Here is a 20,539-nt window from a genome sequence, read left to right on the forward strand (position 1 = left end):
CCAGCCCGGAGCCAAGTCCTCTCTGTTTAACCAGGAACAAGTACGAGCGATCGGAACGCTTCAGATCACCGCCGAGTTTAGACGATCGTCGGGCGGTTGGAGTTATTGTGAGGGTGTATGACTGGGCTGAACTTTGCCAATCCTGCACACTGACGCTGCACAAACGGACAGTGAGGTGATTTCCATTTGGCCAAACGCGGAGACACGGAAACGCAATATAAGACGACGACGACGACGACGACAGGAAAACAGAATACAAAAGCCTCCGGGGGGAGTCGGGGATGAGTGAATGCCTGCAGTCGGATAGTCAAGTTATACGTAATGAGGAAAGTTTGGAGGGACAGCGCATCAAAGGAAATATTTTGGAGGCAGGTTCCTATTAAAGTGGCACTCTGACTTCAGTGGCGTAAACATCAAAATTACTATGTGCGAAGTGGCCATGGGGGAGCAGGACGGGGAGATCTCGGACGTGGAGCAGTGCTCCTCTGTGGCGGAGAACGGGGTCATGTTGGTGGTCAATCACAGCCGGGCCCGTCCTCCCCTCAGCGTCGTGCTGGCCACCGTGCTCTACTGCGCTGAGTTCATCACGGCCGCCGTGCTCTGCAGCATGTACCATCACACCGAGGATGTGATCTGGATGAGCTTCACCATCGTCTTCATGCTGGTGCCCGCTGTGCTCATTCAGCTAGCCTTAACTTTCATCAACAGAGACCTGGGTCGGGACCGTCCTCTGGTCCTCTTCCTGCACCTGCTGCTCCTGGGCCCGGTTATCAGGTAATTGGGAAACGTGGCCAGTGTGTGCGCTTGAAATCAGGATACTTTACTGCTTGTCATTTTTGTTATTACACCTTTTTACCCACAATAATAAGGTTCGTCTGTGATAAATTACCATTTTAGGGGCATTTAAAAGCAGAAGAAAACATCCCCAGTACCCATGAATCCAGTTTAATTTCCAGTCATTCCATTTTTGATTTTACACTGTAGGGAAGTTCACTAGATGTCAGCCACTGCTGACTGCATGAAACGGTGACAAGTAGCACATAAACAGACAGTTAAATATATGTTTTAGCAATAATGTTACAGATTTTTACAGACTTGATGTTTCTTTATCTGCAGTGCAGTATATAAACACCGTACGACTTTTAAAACTGAAAAAACAAGAGCGGTTTTCCACTGATTGCTGACATGTTCGAGACAAAGCAGTTAACAGAGAAAACTTGCATGTTGAATCTCATTAGTTCTCCTTAAGTCCTAAGTGGGCATGCAACTTCCAGTTTCCATGAACAGTGCAGGACAGTTAATGGTCTACAAATTGACAAGTTCTGCAGAATGCATTAAAGCCTGGCAGCAACCTCTGAGAGCTGGAATGACTCTGCAGCAGGAGAAAACTATGGAGACAAGTTGCTTAAAGACGTAAGATGCATGATATAAATGAAAAGTAACACCGGTTAGGGTTCAGTACCTTCATGAACTACAAACAAACTGCCACTTTAATTAAATCTAACAAGTCTAACAGTTGCAAACGTTGGAAAATTTCATTAGCTTTTGCTCGCGTACCCAGTAAACTGAAAACTGCATAGGACTATCAGTCATTTTTGATAGCTCATAATCTCCTGTGGTTGTAAGGCAGATATTCTCATAATCTACCCTCTCAGATGAGTTTAAGCTGCCTTTTTTCTTGTAATATCTGTTTTTTGACATTTCATCAAACACGACAGGAAGTCATCTTTGACTCTGCAAAGCTGTAATGAACTCTAATTTGGCCACGCTTAAATATATCCACATCCACTGATGTCAGTCCCTTGCTGTTCACTCTTGCAGCACTATGGTTGAACCAGTGTTTTTGCACTGAATAAAGATTTGCAGGTTTGGTAACCGAATCACACTCCAGATGGAAAGCGCGTCCATTGTGACGAAGAGGCTAGATGAGTGAACATCACAACCTCCCACATCCTTCAGTGTGTTGACTAGTAATAGACTTCAGAACAAACAGCTTGTCCGATGATATCCGTCGCCTTTTTTAAATGAAAGTCTCCCTGATGGCCAACCGCTCGACGGTTGTGGTCACTCTGTCAAATGACTGCACAACACTTACTCATGCCTTTGTAGCACATGTTTCACACTTATGACTTGATGCCACTCGATAGTATGACCTCATCTTATGTTAATGGCATCCAAAGGTCTCTGTGCTGCAGACCAGTCAGGCAAGAGAAAGAGGAAAGGGGTTTTGGATGTTGCTGCAAAGGTTTCTTGAAATAACGCATGCTTTATTCTATTCTTGTAGGTGAGACAAATGAGCACATCTAGGAAAAAATAACACCAGTGCATACATTTCAGTCAAGCAACAATGAGTGTATGCTAGCTTTGATAAAGCTAGTTCGTTTTTAGAGGGAGGAGTTCTGTTTAAATATGCTCAGCTTGCACTTCCATGTCCGTTGATCTGAGCTGAGATACCTGTTTGGCACATGTTGACTGATGTAAGAAAACACAGGTGGAGGCGTACCATGTATGAAAGGAAACATGCATGAACTTCAAACCTATGCTTCCGTCCCTGTTTCTCTCCCTGAACTTTGATTTGTCTCTGGAGTGCTCAGACGTAATGACGTGCATTTACAGTGAAACTATAGGGCGTGTACCCTTTTGTCTTCTGTTGCAGATTAGGTGCCCTGGAAAGAACAGTTTGCAGAAGGAGGCACGGCTAAAAGTTGCCTTAATTTATGGCTCAGCTTTCAGCAAAGCCTAAAAAAATCCCAGTTTAAATATATTTGAGCATAATTTACATATTTAAAAACAGATTGTGATTAAATTATAAATAAATGACAGTCACAGGCAATGCTTTGTAATGCCAATCAAAAGTCAGGAAATCTCAAGTGCTGAGACAACACTATTGATCTAAGCTTATATTATGTAGTGTAGTGTTCAAATATGGTAAAAGAATTCAAGACTCACGTTGTTCCTGTTTTACCAGTTTTAGTAAGTGAAAATTGCATCGCAAATCATAACAATGTAGCAGCGACATATAAAGAGTATCTACTTGCATGCTGGATTGCAAAATAGAGCAGTGGTTCTTACTGTAAATGAAGTAAGGCCACAGTATCTGGCATCCAGCCACTAGTATCTAATTATTAACATATATAAGAGATAAAGCCACACGAAAGAGTAATACAGAATGATATTGGGAGATGTTAGCAGCAGGAAGCACAACTTAACATTGGTAAAAATTTAACTACATTTACTCAAGTACTGTACTTTTTACAAGTTGCACAAAAAACTTTACACTGTCTTTAAGACAAACAGTCAACACACTATGTGTCTCCAAATGTGGTGTTTTTGAGTCTTGGTGATGAACTCAAGCTTTAGTAACCTGACAAAACAATCTTAATTAATGACTTATTGATTCTCTTGAGTGAGCTGGACGATAGAGAAGCCTCCATTATGGAGGCTGCTATCAGAAGACGGGCACACTGTGTCCAGAACGGAGTAGCTGTGGTCAGCACTAGTACAGAGTCAGGCTGTTGGTTTGCTTGATGCTCAGTTGGCACTAAGAGTCCCAAAGTCTGCCAAAACATTATCCCCCACACCATTGCATCACCACCAGCAGCAGCAGAAGCCTGAACTATAACACAAGGTCGGATGGATTGATGCTTTCATGTTGTTAACACCAAATTCTGACCCTGCCATCTGAAAAGGCGCTGCAGACATGATCAGACTGGTCGTACCAGACAGACTTTTTCTAATCTTCTCTTGTCTGATTTTTGTTAAGCCTGTGTGAACGCTAGCCTCAACTTTCGGTTCTTAGCTGGCAGAAGCGGCACCCAGTGTGGTCTTCTGCTGCTGTAGCCTATCTGATTCATGTTCAGAGATGTTCTTCTGCATTCCTTTTGTTGAATTTGAGTTACTGCTGCCTTCCTGTTAGCTTAAAGCAGTCTCGCCATTGTCCCCTGTTGTCTGGAATCAGCAAAGGCTTTTTGGCGAGAGAACTGATGCTTACTGCATATTTTCTCTTCTTCAGACAATCCTCTGCAAACCCTAGAGATGTTTGTTTGGGGAAAATTCCAGTAGATCAGCAGTTTCCGAGATACTCAGACCAGCCTGCCTGGCACCAACAACCATGCCACATTCAAAGTCACTTAAATCACCTTTCTTTCACATTCTGATGCTTGGTTTGAACTTCAGCAGGTCATCCTGGTCATATCTACATTCCTAAATGCACTGAGCTGCTGCCTTGTGTGTTTTTGCATTTGCATTTTTAAAGCAGTTGAACAGGTGTACCTAGCAAAGTGGCCAGGAAGTGTTTGTTGTTGCTTCCACGTCACAGCTAAATAACTTCAAACACCCCTGTAGCTGGATTATGAAAGGAACCAATCAGAAGAAGACATTGTTTTAAATAACAATCCGGTTTAAAGTATTACATCTAAAGGATATTAGAACTGTGAGTTATGCACAAAAGTTATAGTAGACTGTACGCATAAAACATAAAAGGGGGAAAAACCATGATTGGGACCTTCTAATTAATAGGCATAGATAATTTCACATTTGGCGCTTTAATAAATGGGTCCTGATCATGTTAACAGTTTCAGATTGTGTTTTAAAGGAGCTTAGAGTGACTGATTAAAAGGAGAAAATATCAAGGATGGTCTTGCTGCCGACCTTAACAAAAAACAGCTGGGTCTGTCAGCTGTATAAGTTGCTGTCTATCCAGCACACATCTCACCTCCACCTAAAAAAGCTTTGCTCATGCCAGTGATTCAAAATGGCCTTTGAAGCAGTTTTCTGCTGACTGCATGTCTAATGCTTTTCAGTTATCATCCATTGTGTATCTGATGCCTGCCGGTAGTGCAGCAGTGAGGCCGGAAAACAGACACCATGATTGTTTCTGCAGTACAGCTCATCCTGTTCTGCATCATTATGGACCGCGCTGCTGTGAATAAATCACCTCTGGTGCTTCTTGGCTCAGATGGGAGGCTTCCTGTGTGACTTAGGGATGGCGTAATTGCTGATCTCGTGGCCACACCGTCAGACATACCATATCTGCTGTCAAGAGAGGAATCTCAACCCTTGATGTTCACAGATAACTGTATAGATGGTCCATTTTTTTCAGAGCCTTGTATTACTGGTGCATGCATCTGAAAATACTCTGACAGTCAACGTAAAACAAAGACGTTATCTAATGAGAAACTTGTCTTGACTTGTCTCTTTAAGTGTATGAAACCAAACCAGGGATACACAACACATAATTGCTTTTTTGTCAACCAGGACTAGTTGAAACATGCTGAGCGTCTTATGTGTCTCAACTTTAACAGTCTGAGGAGGCTTTGCCACTGAAGCTGATTGCATAATCCCAAGTGACCAAAACAGGAGGATGTTGCTAAAGACTTACTGAAAGAACTTCCTGAATGCTCTTCTTCCCTATATAGTCAGGAATGTCAGCATTTCTTGAGTTGCTCGACCTTGTGTTTTTTAAAGGCAGTTCCTCTTCTTTCGTGGGGTATGTGGCCCGCAGTGCTGCTGTATTTGTACACTGAGGGGACAGATTGCATGTTTAGACTGCAAATACAGAGCAGCAACCAATGTTTCCTTCTATAAATCTATAAGATGCTTCTGTTGAAGTCGGGGTATTGATCCTCTTTGCAGGTTCATTTGTATGTCATGCTGTTGTTGTTTTTTTCCTTTCTCTAAGTGAAATTCAGCCTGCCTCTTGGTCGTTTTACAGACTCCTAAGTGGAGACTGGCTCAGGTTCAGTGCCATCATTTTGCATCCCGAGTCTACTGTACTGCCAGAGTTCCAGGAAATGATATCAGATTGTGTCTTCTCCGTAACGCTGTGGCAAATCCTGTACATGAAAGTCAAGTGGCTTTCCTGTGACTGCCAGCATAAAGAATAAAGTATGCGTGTGCTTGTGTGAGGCTGAGTGACTATGCGATCTTTTTTCCTACTTGCCATCTAAGTGTGGGTCAAACACAGTTCAGGCATTGAACAGTGGATCACATAAACACTACAGCTTTCCTAGAAAAAAGCAGCTGAAGCAACAGTGTCGGAAAAGGCATTCCAATAGAGTGATGTGAGATTTAGTGCTCCGGTGGGAATACTCAGAGGGCTGTGTTTTGAATACAGCTGTACAGCGCTGTCCGTTCCTGGTTATTTCAAATGAATATTATTACAGTGTTGGCATACTTGCACTTTGGCTATATCACCTAAGTCCACATTCAGTTTATTTTTCCTTTTCATGACGTTTGTTGAGCATTCAGAGGCTTTATTTGAAGCAAGCAGCTATACATTTTCCACAGAAATCCTTTTCAGTGCAAAACCTGTTTTCCCCTCTTTATGAATACTGCTTTTTTCCCCCCTCTGTGACCAAACACTGAGAGCATTTACCTTGCAAACCTTAAGGGAACCACACCCTGAGACTTTCTGGTAATCCATCCAGGCCTTGTGGAGCAGGGTAGTCCTCCTGCTGAGTGCCCCCTGCTGGACTCTCAGTGCTGTGTGCATTTATAGCTGTGATTTGCAAACAAAGGCTTGCTCATTCTTCTGTGACATGCATAAGAGCAGTGTTGTGTCAGTGCCGTAATGTCCCAACCTTTAAAAACAAATTCCCGACACATGAGCCCCAATCCTTTCCCTTCTTTCCTCTCACACGTCTGATTTGGATCCTCTGCTGCCCTTCAGCGCTCACACTCTCATGTGCTGATTCCACAACACAGACATCACAACATACCAGCGTGGCGTCCTCTAAGTTAAACCCAACATCGCACTGCCCTCTGTTGGTGTGAAAACATTACTTCGCTCACTCTCACACACGCCTCTCTCTCTTCCTCAGGTGTTTTGAGGCTCTGGTGATCTATTTTAAGGCAGGTAAAAAGGAAGAGCCTTATGTCACCATCTCCAGAAAGATCAAGCTGAAGAAGGGAACGGGGACAGAGATGGAGTGGGAAATTGGCCAAACGGAGCGCATCCTGGCCACGCACAGGAATGCCTTCAAACGCACCGCGGTCATCCAGGCTTTTCTGGGCTCCACGCCGCAGCTGACGCTCCAGCTGTACGCCACCATCCAGGAGAAATACATCCTCCCTACAAGAAGTAAGAATCACGGGGGGGTTTCAGATGATTATTCCAGTATGAGGGTATCTTTAAAAGAAAATCTTAATAATATTAAAATGATGAAAATCATTCAGGTTGGCAGCTCTTTATAACTATGAGTCATCACTTTGATTTGATAGTGTATCAAAGAAACTGCCAGTGTTAGTTTATGTAAATGCAGTCCACAAATACTGGGAGATTTACAGCAGAGCTATAAAATGTTATTTAAATGTCACATTGTTAACAGTTGTATCACCTTTAGTAATTACAATATCTGTAGATAAGTTGTCGAGTATGGCAAGGTTTTCCCAAGCCAGCCAAGACTTTGTAATTCAGTGTGTGTTGTAACTGAGCTCCTTGAGGAAGACGCCTGTGCAGACACCCTGCGGAGGAGGATGCCAGCAGAGTTTGAAAAAAAGTTGTTGTACGACTTCAGAAAGAGAGAGAAACATGCAGGAAGTTTGTTTAGCAGCTAAAAATAAATGGATAAATGAATCAAACCGCATAGAACCAGTCATGGCATGAGTAATCTGATACACGTTGGCTGTGTTTCTGGAAATACTTGGATGAATCTTGAGAGTGGTGCAGTCTGTCTCTGAGATTTCAAAAAAGCAAAAGCTCTGTGTAAATCTGAGTTTCTGTGACAGCTCAGACGTGGTGAAAGAAACCACAAAGAGTCGACCTTTTATGCACAAAATGCCCGTTGCTTGCATTTTGACACAAAATATTATTGGAAAACTTCGCAAAATAATCTGAACTGATGTCTGCAGAATATTGAGAGTGCGTTCTTTTGTCAGATGAGGTTAAGATGGATTTGTTAGGCTCAGATTTTAGCTTATCGTGTCGGCTGTCAACCCACAGAGGTGGGTGTTGGACGGTAAGGAGCCGTTAAAGTGCAAAAGATGTTACGTTAATGATATTCATGGATGGCGCCGTAAATGTCTGTGAATGTGTAAAAATGCTGGCTCACAGGATTGCTGCCATTTTTAAAACAAATCTGGCAGAAGGAGAAGGATCAGGCATGACAGTGATCCAAAGCACCTTGAAAAAATTGTCAAGTCAAACTTTGACCCGGACGCGTTGTCTGGCTTAAGTTTAGAAAACATTTTGGGTTTTTCAAACTAAAATGACAGAAAAACACAAACTGGAAACAACATTGCCTGATAAATAATAGAAATCGGTGTTAAAGAACTACACTTCCACGCCAAGCAGGACGGGGTTTGCATTAAAAAGTAAAAGGTAGAGATGAGAAGTGTGGAGGGGGCGGAAAAAAACAAGATTTAAACCGCAATAGTTCAAACGTGTACTGACTTTTGTTGCTTTGGGGCATGTATTCTTAACAATGTATATTTAAACTTTTTTTACTTTCTAATTTTACACAATTGAAAATATGCTAATATAAAACGGATGCTCTAACTTTAAGCTTGGTGACATCTGTGCTTACAAGCAGATGTGGTGTAATAGTTTTTAAAGAACTCCTGGAACCCAAAGCAAACTGGTGCTCTGGGTTTTTTTTATTTACAGCTTCAGGCATGTTTTCAGGCATAAATGTTGTTGTTTGTTTTCTGTGAATAATTGAGATCTAGATTTTTTTCTGCACACTGCTTAAGCGTAAAAACGGCAAATGTAAAGCTGCTGAGAAGCTGGAGGTGTGCAGTCTGTTGTCTGTGCTCGTTTCTTCTTTTTTGACACTTTGCCGTTTCCATTTTTATTTTTACATGATTTTATAATAAAGTGAAGAACATTCATAAGCAAGTCATAGGTTTGTAGACTTCTACATTTATGCAAAGAGTCAATGTTGGTCCTTCTTTACAATTTATGCAGTTCTCTTTTGCATGGTGGATTTAAGCTTCTGTGCTAAATTCTAATTGATTCCGATTCAAGTTTTATCAGGACTGAGAGCTGATCAATTTGTAGGCGTCTGCCTTTCCACTTGCTTTTTAAGAAACGACCATGGATTCTTAAGCAGATGAAGATGTGGGGAGGTTACTAGTCATTAATTCAGAATGTTAATTGATCATCTCTGAGCCCTTTAGACATCACTATCATGTTGGAAAGTGTTCAGATTGTCACCACGTTGCTCCTGAGGGGCCACACGAGAAATTGGGACTGTTGTGGACGTCCTTAACTTGTGCAGCCGTCCACAGTAGTCCCAGTTTCTCATCTGCCTCTGCCAAAACATCTGGACATGATTATATTATTTTGCCCTTTACCAAAGAATAGTGACTAAAAAAAATAATAAAATTTAATTTTTGTTTTATTAAACATTATTTTTAGGTATGTGTGGCAAAGTATAGATGTCCTGTGGCTAAAATTAACAAACTAAAAATAACTAAAATTCAACCTGTGTTTTGCAATTAAAACATTTTTTTCATGATGTTCTGGAAGTAGGAGGTATATTATGTGCAAGAGCAGTAAATAAGCCACAGACAGACAACACAGAAGGTCTACGGAGCATGTAAGAAAGCACATTCTCACTGTTTAGCTTGTTAACACGTCAGTCTTTGCACTGCTTTTAGGACAACTTGAAATTTTGACCTGATGATGGCACTAGAGGAAAGACTTTTTTTCCCTCTGTCCATCTAAAAGTAGTTGAGATTGTTCAGAGTGGAAGAGAATGATACCCAGGCCAACAGCCCAACTTCTCCTCCCCTCCTGCCATGCTGCTGGTGCAGTTAAAGAACAGTTTGTTTGTTTTTAACTCAAATGCTAATATGATCTTGTTGAATTGGCAGAATTGCAAGCTACATCGTGACCTTCAGAATATATAAGTGCTTCTTAGTTGTTTCTTGGACTTGACACATTTCTGGAAAACCTGATAATCCATCTGGATATCTCTGGAAAAGTTGCCTTTTTCACTCTTAGTGTCCCATAAATATTCTGAGGGAGTTCAAGTCAAGTGACTTAACAGTGATTTCAAGTAGTCCTTCAAAGTTTTGTGCTCATTATCCTGCTTCAGTGGGAATCCTTTCCCCAAAAAATGCATTCGAGAGAATGAAGCAGGTCTCTGATGAATGGATGTCTGCTTGAAAGACTGGTGTTGATCTCCCTAAATCCAGTGAAGGCTTTACCCCATCATGTTTCACCACCATTCTCCGGTTCTTTTTCTGCTACTTCAACAAATCTCACATTTTATCAGCAGCATGAACTTTTCTCCATCATTCACAATGAAATGCTGCTTTGTCTCAGCTGACCATTACATTTGGTTTCCCATCTTGATGCTGCTCGTCTCAGAGAGCAGTATCAGAGAGCATTTCTCCAATGAACTTTTACTGATTGAAGTTTTTCTTTGTTGAGAAAATCACTGTTTTTCTGATGAAGGCGCTCTTGTGCTTTTTTTTTTTTCAGTGATGGTGTGAACACTTTCGATTTGGAGCCAACAAATTCAGCTCCTACAAAGACTAGATTAATGCTGAGCCCCTCTTTCCTTGCAATAACCGATCGATCTCTGACACCTTCACTTAGTTCTAACACCTGATGCTTCCCTCTTTGCAATGCTCTAGTTATTGCACTGCAGACTCTGCAGTATATTTCTTATTTTCGTGTCAATGAACTTCCTGAGAATTTCCAGGTTGACATGAAATTTTGATGCGGTGTCAGACCCTGCTTGTACGTCTGTTAAATTCTGATCCTTTTAAGTGAATAAATCATGTTCTCTGTGCCCAAACTGTTAATAAACCTACTTTGTAACAGTTTATAGTTTCTTGTGATTTTTGAGAAGTCTAACAGGTCACTTGTGTCTGTGTTTCCAGTGGTGCTGATGGTCATCACCCTGATCTCCATCACCTACGGGGCCCTCGTGTGCAGCGTTCTGGCCATCCAGATCAGATTCGATGACTACAAATTACAGCTGCGCCCCTGTGCTTACCTGTGCATGATTGTCTGGAGAGGCTTGGAGATTGCTACCCGGGTCACGGCGCTGGTCCTCTTCAGCACGGCACTCACTCATTGGACGATCCTTGTCGGCATGGTTAACCTTCTTTTCTTCTTCTTCCTCCCCTGGGTTGAGTTCTGGGCCAGGAAAGGCTCTCTAACTGAGAATGTGGAGAACAACTTTTCTAAGCTGGACACTGTGGTGGTGCTGTGCATGTTCACGTTGCTGTACGCCTGCATAAACATCTTCTGCTGGTCGGCGGTGCAGCTTGACCTCACCCATCAAGAGCTCATCGAGAAAAGGCAGCAATGGGGCCGCCTGGCCATGTACTACTGTGGGCGCTTTATTGAGAACTTCCTCCTCATCACGCTCTGGTACTTCTTCAAGTCAGACTTTTATGAGTATGTGTGCGCCCCGCTGTTGGTGGTCCAGCTGCTGGTCTGCTACAGCCTGGCTGTGCTCTTCATGCTGCTCTTCTACCAGTTTTTCCACCCTTTCAGACGCCTCTTCAAGTACAACGTCCACGACTGCCTGCACTGCGTCTGCTGCCATAAAAAAAGGCGTGGAGAGCAGGGGAGTCGAGGGAAGCCGGCACACTCGTACTCTACGTCAGCCACCATGGTGGTTGGGGCGGAGGAGCCGGTGGAGCCGGTGGAGCTGCTGGACACTCAGGGTTCACAACCTCCTGACCTCACCAGCCAGCTTGGAGAGCGGGAGACGGCTATTGTTGACGATATGATGGAGGCGGCCTAAGTAATCTAATATAAAGGTGCATCGCTGAACAAAGTCTGGAGTAGCTAATATGTGTGTTTTTTCAGAGAAAGTGAGGTGGCATGTCAGAGAACAAACTTTTGCCTTTTTCTCTTCAGTTCAAACTTCTCGTTCTGTAAGGTATTTAGGGTGACTCCTGGTGTCCCATACACTGAGGGCCCCACAAAGGTCGGTACACGAAATAATGTAGCGTGCCGAGATATGCAGCGACACACAAAGGCCGCTGTTGAGAGGGCCGCCTGAGCCAGGTGTGAGGGGAAACGTGCCAAGTGGAGTGTCCCAAACATCGACCAGGAGACCACACTGTTTACTTAATCTCAGGGTTTTCATAGCATGAAGGCCCTTTTGCACAGGTTTGCATCTGAAGTAGGAGACTTATTAACAGGGAAAAAAAGTAAAAACACACTAACAGGAGGATGACAAGTAAAGGTCAGAAGATGAATTTATCTTCCTCATACCAACTGCTGTGATGAATGCCTCGTCTTGTTCATTGTCCACTGTGGCTGGCTTTTGTTTAAAAAGAAAGGGGGGGGGGGGGGCTTTGTGTTGTGAAACAGAAAATTACAAATGTCTAAAAGCCTATGAGAATATTTTTGTGTCTTGTGTAACACACAGGAAACTGAGAACTAGCCTTATTTTTGATGTTGCATTAAGGAGACTGACACTGATGAGCTTCTATTTTATTGAAGTGCTTTAAAAGTCATTCTTATTTTTTAATGTTTTGTCCTGTTAAAACAGTGCCTTCACTGCTACTACTGTGTTACTTGAACAATAAATAAAATTATATCTGAATATTCAGGCTTGCTTTTGTTTATTTTTCTTTTATTACATTTACATATACAGCAGTACACCTTTTCTTGCCATAGAACAACTTGCATAGCCGATCAGCGAAGTGAGATATATCGTATTGTGCAACATATACTTCCTCATTCCTGCCATCCATGACAGTTGATCCAGTTTCCGGGAGGTAGGAATGCGATCAGCAAGACTCAGGAAAACTTCCTGAACAGCGCAATTTCAGCCTCTGCTGCTTTTGTTTCCTTGTCTCGTCACCATCACACACCTGTAAATGAAGGAGGAGTCCAGACAAGCAGGGATGAAATAAAAGTGCCAGCAGCTTAAAGGATGCAGTGAAGCTGCTCGAGTCGAGATAAAGAGCTGAACATGGCGAACTGCATTGTCAACTACGGCTTTTCAGCCTTCATACTGGTAAGTTTTTCATATTCACACGTTTGCGATTTCAGTTTTCAACGGAGGGGTTTTGTAAACGCAGATGTGGGACATTTACGCACAGCTTTTGCGCGCAAAGTCACGTATTTCAAATAAATGGTAAAATGGTAAATGGCCTGTATTTGTATAGCGCTTTTCTAGTCCCTAAGGACCCCAAAGCGCTTTACACAACCTGTCATCCACCCATTCACACACACATTCACACACTGGTGATGGCAAGCTACAATGTAGCCACAGCCACCCTGGGGCGCACTGACAGAGGCGAGGCTGCCGAACACTGGCGCCACCGGGCCCTCTGACCACCACCAGTAGGCAACGGGTGAAGTGTCTTGCCCAAGGACACAACGACCGAGACTGTCCAAGCCGGGGCTCGAACCGGCAACCTTCCGATTACAAGGCGAACTCCCAACTCTTGAGCCACGATCGCCCCTTTTTCAATGCTTGCAACCATTGTGTGATGGAAACATTGTTCTGGTTATGTTTGCAGTTTGTGTGGATGGCCATCAACATCTTCCTTTTTGTGTATTTTTATTTCTTCTACGACTTGGGGCCGCAGTTCTTCTACACGCGTCATCTTTTAGGGGTGAGTAAAGATCTTTGTTATGATGCTCGGTTCATTACTTTTACCAAAAACAATTACTGCTTCTCTTCTTTAAGTGAACTTAAGTTCAGACGAACGGGGATGTAAATAGCTGAGAACAGCAATGGTGTTGAGCTTTTAACTTAAATGCTCTGTGTCGAAACTATGTTAAACTGCATCAACCCTGACAAGTACGAATTGCAATAATATAGAAGAAAAGCGACTTTAAGTCACAAATAGACTATTTGTATATATATGTTTTCCCCTTTATGTATAGTGCGTCGTTTGGAGAGTGTTGTCTGTCCCATTCTTGTAAAGATGATGGTTTTTGAACGTGTCTTCAACCGTTCATCTCCAAGAGATTAAGCTAAACTGTCAGAGAAACATATAATATAGCAATAAAAGTACGTTTGTTTGTAACTTCGATCTCAACTGATTTTTAAATACAGTGTATTAATTAAAACCCCATATGACTCAGAAGCATGTACCTTGATCTGCCCATAAGTTGTGAGATGTGGAGGCAAAATATTCTTCTTTTTGCATAAATGTCTTTATTACACACCGAATGTATTTTAATTCATGTAAACTGCAACTTGATGTGTTCAAGCCCCATGCAATCACACAGAAGTACTTCTTAGAATGTTGCCATATTAAAAATTCAATATCGTTGGACCCCAAATGGTTATTTAAATAAGCAATGTGTAAAATTTAAGGGGGAAATTTCTCTAACTGACAGCAGACTTTTTTTTTTTTAGCAACAGTGAGAGGCCAGGTCCAGCAATAAGGCAAATGTGGTGGAGGGTAACGCCTTTAAATGGAAATAGGAACTTAAGTATATTAAAAAATGCAATGACTATTACCCTCTGTGATTTTTGTGAAATGATGCTCATATGAAGATGCTTTTTATTTTAGTCTGCTTTGCCTTGGGCCAGAGCTCCTGCAGCTGTTCTCAACTTTAACTGCATGCTCATCCTCCTCCCAGTGTGCAGGAACCTGCTGTCTCTGCTCCGAGGCTCTTTTGTGGTAAGTTCCTCATGCTTTCATTAAGGATGGACCGATCCGATATTATGTATCGACATCGGTCCGATACTGACCTAAATTACTGGATCGGCTATGTAAAAATGTAATCTGCATTAACAGGGAAGGGGGGGTACAAAGAAATACTCCTTTTTTTTTTTGTTATTCTCATGTCTAGCTTTTAATAAATAATTATCTGAATCTAACAACCAAAGTTTTCATCTGATGTAAAATGTATAGAAGTCCATTATTGTATATAGTAACGATTAAGTCTAATAGTTCGTAGGCTATAGTACGTTTTTCTTTGGGAAGGTACCATCTGTGCTGGCTGCAAAAATAAACCCCCAAAACTGGTCAGGTGGCCACCCACAACCTCAGACACCATTAACCAGCATAACAATGTGGTGCACTCGTAAGGCGTCCTGGAATCAAACCCCTGACATCTCATGTCTGTTTTGTGATGAGTTTGCATGTTCTCTGCATGCTTGTGCAGGTTTCTCATGCTGTCAAACTATGTAAGGTTCAATTTGCTTTGTGCTTAGAGCTTAAGTTACTTTTTACTGCTCGCTGAGATTATTACAGAGAAAGGATAACTCATCAGGTTGAGTAGCTTTCTGTTTTGTAAGAATGTCACTCCCATGTTTTGCCATTCACTCCCTTTCTTTCTTTGTCTTTTCAGCGTTGCAGCAGAACAATGAGGAAACAATTGGACAAGAATTTGACTTTCCACAAGCTGGTGGCATACATGATCGCTCTGATGACAGGTATGTAATGGTGAATTTAATTTATATAGTAAACGCAATGTAAGGTGAAATTGTGCGTCTGTTCCTCCTTATGTATCTTATGTCTCTTTTAAGTAGATATTGGAATAAAATCTGGCAATATTCTTCCGTTTAAAGATGACATTTCAATGTTGTTTCTGTCTATTTTTGTTTTGTTTTTCAGGTGCTATAGTTGTGCTATAGTCATAGCGACATGAATTATGCTCCAACAATAAAAGACAAAGAGACAAACTTCTCATTTTCTTTTCGAAAAGAAAATGACACCCGTGCATGGGTGTGGTTAACTATTCGCCACACTCTGCAAATGTGCCTACATGAGTGATAAGCACATGTTTACTCAAGTCTCACAGTAACACGTATCTCAGTCTATTGTGAAGTTACAGTAAAACTGACAGAAAGATTAATTTTTCTCCCTTCCTTCCCTCAATCACGCAGCCACACACACAACACACACAACAAGTCAACAAGTGATATGTAAAGATCTGGAATTAATTTTGGCAAGACAAGTTACAGGGAAATGACTAAGAACATATGATAACAAAAACCTTTTCTCAAACGAGCGACTGCAAATATTTGAAACTCAGAAAGCTTGAACTGTTTCCTTTGATCAACTTGTTAAAAACACTTTTCACACTTTTTTTTTTTTTGCAAACAAATACAAAACTACATAAAGCAGCCGTGACGTGTCTCCTCTGTGTCTTGTCACAGCTGTTCATACGATCGCTCACTTGTTCAACCTGGAGCGGTACAACAACAGTAGACAAGGTCTTGACGACGAGCTCAGCACCGCTCTGTCCGATCTGGCTGACACAGAAAACACCACCTACCTGAATCCAGTCCGTATAACCAACCTTGTAAGTCATCTACGGATTGCTCCGAAACTGACATGAAATGAAACGCATCTCTCAACAAATACAGAGCTTTGCATAAAACAAATAACAGGACTCATACTTATCATTTATCAAACTGCAAAATGTGGGGGTGCCGCTTTCGCTCACAGGTGGAGCAGATGACCGCGTGTCTCATGACTTAATGTAGGTAACCCAGGTTCATTTTTGACCTGAGACCCTTTTACTGTGTCTAATGAAGACAAAATAATAATACAATTTAAATAAAGCAACTTATAAATGTGCCGCTTGCAAACTTAAAGGGGAGTTCTGCTCTGCTAATGGATCAGCTGGACATGTGAACACTGTGACCAAGACCTGAAAGCTCACGCGTCTGCTTGTGTCTCAGGATCCTCAGCAGATTCCCACCTACTTTGCCTTCACCACCATCGCCGGCCTCACTGGTGTCGTCATCACTCTCGCGCTCATCCTCATCATCACCTCCTCCATGGAGGTCATCAGACGCAGCTACTTTGAAGTGTTCTGGTACACGCACCACCTCTTCATCATCTTCTTCGCTGGTCTCGTCTTCCACGGAGCCGGGTACGAGACAGGCTTCAGCCTTTGTTGACTTTGGCTTGCGTGTTGTTATTTTTGCAAGCAGGTTTCATTTGTGCAATTTGCACCTGCAGGCGCATTGTGAGGAGCCAGCAGAGGACAAATCCACCACACAACACAACTTTCTGTAAAGATCACCCTGATGACTGGGGACAGATTCCTGAGTGTCCCATCCCTCAGTTTGCAGGAGGGTTTCCACAGGTTTGTCCTTTTGTACAGAGAGTAGTAAATTAAAACCTTCATCAGTGAAACCTCGTTAACCTCTTCTTGGTTTTTTTCAGACCTGGATGTATGTGATTGGCCCGATGGTTATTTATCTCTGTGAGCGCCTGGTTCGTTTCATTCGTTACATGCAGAGAGTACAATACAAGAAGGTATGCTAGACTCACATTTCACCTGCTGCTTCTTCCACTTTTTTTGCATGTGATCCTAATCCATGTGCTTTGTCTTCAGATTGTCATGCGACCCTCTAAAGTGCTGGAGCTGCAGCTGATAAAGAATGGTTTCAAAATGGAGGTGGGTCAGTATGTCTTCGTCAACTGCCCAGCCATCTCACAGCTGGAGTGGCACCCGTTCACCATGACGTCTGCGCCCGAGGAGGATTTCTTCAGCGTCCACATCCGCTCGGCAGGCGACTGGACCGACAAACTCATTGAAATCATGAAGAAGGTACCAGAGGGAGCAGAGGGACCCAAGTGAGTCAAACAATCTGACCTTATCCAATCTGTTACTGTAGATGTTTCATGAGGAGGTAACTATTGCTACCTGTAATTTGTTTTGTTTTTTTTAAGCTTCTAATTTTTCTGGGTAAAATCAAAACTATTGTTTTTGTCTAAAACTGTAACAACACGCAAATACGTGACTCTGAAGAAAGAGTCCAAATGTCAAAGCATCTCTGAGCAAGATAACAAACTCGGATTGCATCAGGTGATCCCAGCTTCAACTTGTATACAGTGTAAGCGTGCATAACTGTGTACAAAGTATCCGGACTGATGCCATTATTAAACATTTTTAGGAGAAATCAAATTTCATGTTTCCAGATACTTTAATGGAGGCTGTTAAGCCAACTAACCCACATATATGGAATGTTTATTCACTGTAATGAGATCCATGGTAACTAAGTTTTCTCACAAGATCAACATTGCAGCTTTTTTCAAGGGTTTTTATTGTACCAGATTCCAGTTTGCACTTTGTTACACTGTTGTCTTTTAGAGCCAAGGATCAAACGGTATTTTTGAAATCTTTGCAGTGAGATTACAGTTTCACTCTTTGTATGAATGAGTATTGTGTATGCATAAAAAGAAACAGCCACTGCAATTTAGCTGAGGTTAAAAAGGGTGTGGATTGGTATGTGGCATTTATCCAGATTACCTACTTATACAAATTTAAAAACCGATTTCCCAGCAGTCGTCTCCAAAGTTCAGGACTGCAGTTTGAAACTTAGGTGAGACGGACAGAGTCGCCCACAAAAATGCACAATAAGTGCACGACATAGCAACATCAACTTTACAATTAAATTTGGTCTGAAATAAAGGGCTTTAATTAAATGGGACTGCTAAGTCTGACATGACTCGTGTGTTGCAAGGCTCACTTATGGCTATGATTGTCATGTTAGTTAGCTAATATAACAAAGACAAATGCTAATAAATGCATATTGCAAATGAATTTGTGAATTTTGACACAGTCATAAATGACACTCATGTTTCAGACAAATTCCCTAGTTACACCAAAGAGTTGGTTTAACGAGTACTACTAGTACTTTAATTGTTTTTGATTATTGCTAAAAAAAAATTGCCATTCTGTTATGTAACTGGAAAAATTGTGTTGCCATTCAAAATAGTACATCCTCCAAACAAACAAACAAAAACTGAAGATTATAGCGTAGCAATAAGCAACAATACATGTATATTTAAACTATAACAAGCCTAAGTGGGAGCCTTGGAGTGCGCCACAGGAAACTGCAAAAAAATCAAAACCTTTACAAACTGATACTGACGTCCAAAGTCACATCCAGCAACTCGTTTCTTGACGACCTACAACTAGCTCTTTGAAGACGTCTCAAAACCTGTAGTTTATTTTTCTTGTTAAAAAAAATTCTTTTTGCCCTCAGGTTGGGCGTGGATGGACCTTTTGGCACAGCCAGCGAGGATGTGTTCGACTACGAGGTCAGCATGCTGATCGGTGCTGGCATCGGCGTCACTCCATTTGCCTCCATCCTCAAGTCCATCTGGTACAAGTTCAAAGACTCTGATCCTAAACTGCGCACCAGGAAGGTAACTTAACCCAACTGCTCCCCATCAGCCTGTTTATTATGAAATGGATGAAACCAATTCATATAAAGATTATTTCTTTATCCCCAAGGTTGGGACAACAATAACCTTAGTGTTAGTTACTAAATGCTTTTGACCTTATGTTTGTGTGAGATCAAACCAGCTCACTTCTTCTATTCAAACCTAACACAGGGCCTTCAATTGTCCTGTAAATAAAGACGCTTGTGTTTGAAACAGCACACCCATGCCAGAGGATGAGTCATTGTTTAACATGCATTTGCTTCCTGGTTTCAGATTTATTTCTACTGGCTCTGTCGGGAAACGCACGCCTTTGAGTGGTTTGCCGACCTTCTACAGGTGCTGGAGAAAGAGATGGAGGAGAGAGGCATGGGGGATTTCCTCACCTATAAACTCTACTTGACTGGATGGGATCAGAGTCACGTACGTGTGTGAATCAGTCATCAACCTACTCCACCCTCAGACCAAAGTCCACAACAGCAGTTTGATGTCATTTCATCTCAAGCTCAGTGGGGTTTTTTTTTCTCTCCCTCCACAGGCTACTCACGTTATGGTTCACTTTGATAAGGACACTGATGTAGTCACTGGGCTCAAACAGAAGACTCACTATGGCCGGCCCATCTGGGACAAGGAGTTTGAACAAGTCCGCAAAGAGAACCCCACGTAAGCTTAAAAAAAATTCTCTGGATTCAAACAAGTGCTTAAAAAGACTCAGAAGAACAAGAACTTTTCAAAAGTTACCTTAAAGCTTTGAAAATGTAAATATTTCAGAGCGAAAATGCCATTAGTTCTGTATATTTCTTCAGTTAACTAAAATAGCTCAACTCTGTTGCATTTATATGGCCTGAACTACCTACTTTTTCATTTCACTGATAATAAAGATAATGATTTTATAAATTCTCGCACAGTGAAATCTGCTTATTTCAATATGTTGGGTCTAATAATATTAATGTAAAGATGATATTGTCTCAAATGTCATCTTAATAATGAAATAATATTTAATATATTGTGCATTACACTTGAGGGAAAGACTAAAAAAGTTTAATTTTGTCATTATGGATTATTAAGTCTGAATTAATAGACTTTGACCTTTTAAACTGCTTAAATATAAAGTCTACAACCTCAACTACACAAAAACTGCAGGAGGCTGAATCCACTGTGTGTTTTATTGATTGTAACAGCATGTAGAATCTGAAAACGAGCACGTTTTCATAGCTGTAAAATAAATGAATGGAATAAAAGTTTGAATGATAAAGCAGCTTTGTTTTATTTTTCTGTGTGTTTTAGGTCCATTGTGGGAACTTTCTTGTGCGGCCCTGAAGCTCTGGGGAAAGTCCTGGAGAAGAAATGTGCCAAATACTCAGACGTGGATCCTCGCAAGACCAGATTTTACTTCAACAAGGAGAACTTCTGAGCAAAAAAAAAATAAAATAAGCAAACGAGAGAAAAACAGGAAGCGCACGTTTACATA

At 41.7% G+C, this 20,539-nt stretch overlaps 2 protein-coding genes across 2 annotated transcripts; both read left to right on the forward strand.

Moving 5' to 3' along the window:
• Positions 1–40: 40 nt before the first annotated feature.
• On the forward strand, positions 41–12,518 carry xkrx (XK related X-linked). The gene is made up of 3 exons (XM_085428178.1): positions 41–774; positions 6,822–7,081; positions 10,834–12,518. Exons 1-3 carry the CDS (start codon positions 425–427, stop codon positions 11,706–11,708), a joined length of 1,485 nt encoding a protein of 494 aa, XP_085284304.1. The 5' UTR covers positions 41–424; the 3' UTR covers positions 11,709–12,518.
• A 161-nt stretch (positions 12,519–12,679) lies between these two features.
• Positions 12,680–20,502, forward strand: nox1 (NADPH oxidase 1). The gene is made up of 13 exons (XM_085428137.1): positions 12,680–12,935; positions 13,444–13,539; positions 14,449–14,559; positions 15,233–15,317; positions 16,044–16,189; positions 16,572–16,765; positions 16,855–16,981; positions 17,062–17,154; positions 17,234–17,475; positions 18,891–19,053; positions 19,345–19,491; positions 19,607–19,731; positions 20,356–20,502. The coding sequence occupies exons 1-13, from the start codon at positions 12,891–12,893 to the stop codon at positions 20,480–20,482; spliced, it is 1,701 nt and encodes a 566-aa protein (XP_085284263.1). The 5' UTR covers positions 12,680–12,890; the 3' UTR covers positions 20,483–20,502.
• The last annotated feature ends 37 nt before the right edge of the window (positions 20,503–20,539 follow it).

The sequence above is a fragment of the Rhamphochromis longiceps genome, linkage group LG2, assembly GCF_057381845.1.
Source record: "Rhamphochromis longiceps isolate RC_006_pf linkage group LG2, R_longiceps_female_GT1.1, whole genome shotgun sequence".
NCBI lineage: Eukaryota > Metazoa > Chordata > Actinopteri > Cichliformes > Cichlidae > Rhamphochromis > Rhamphochromis longiceps.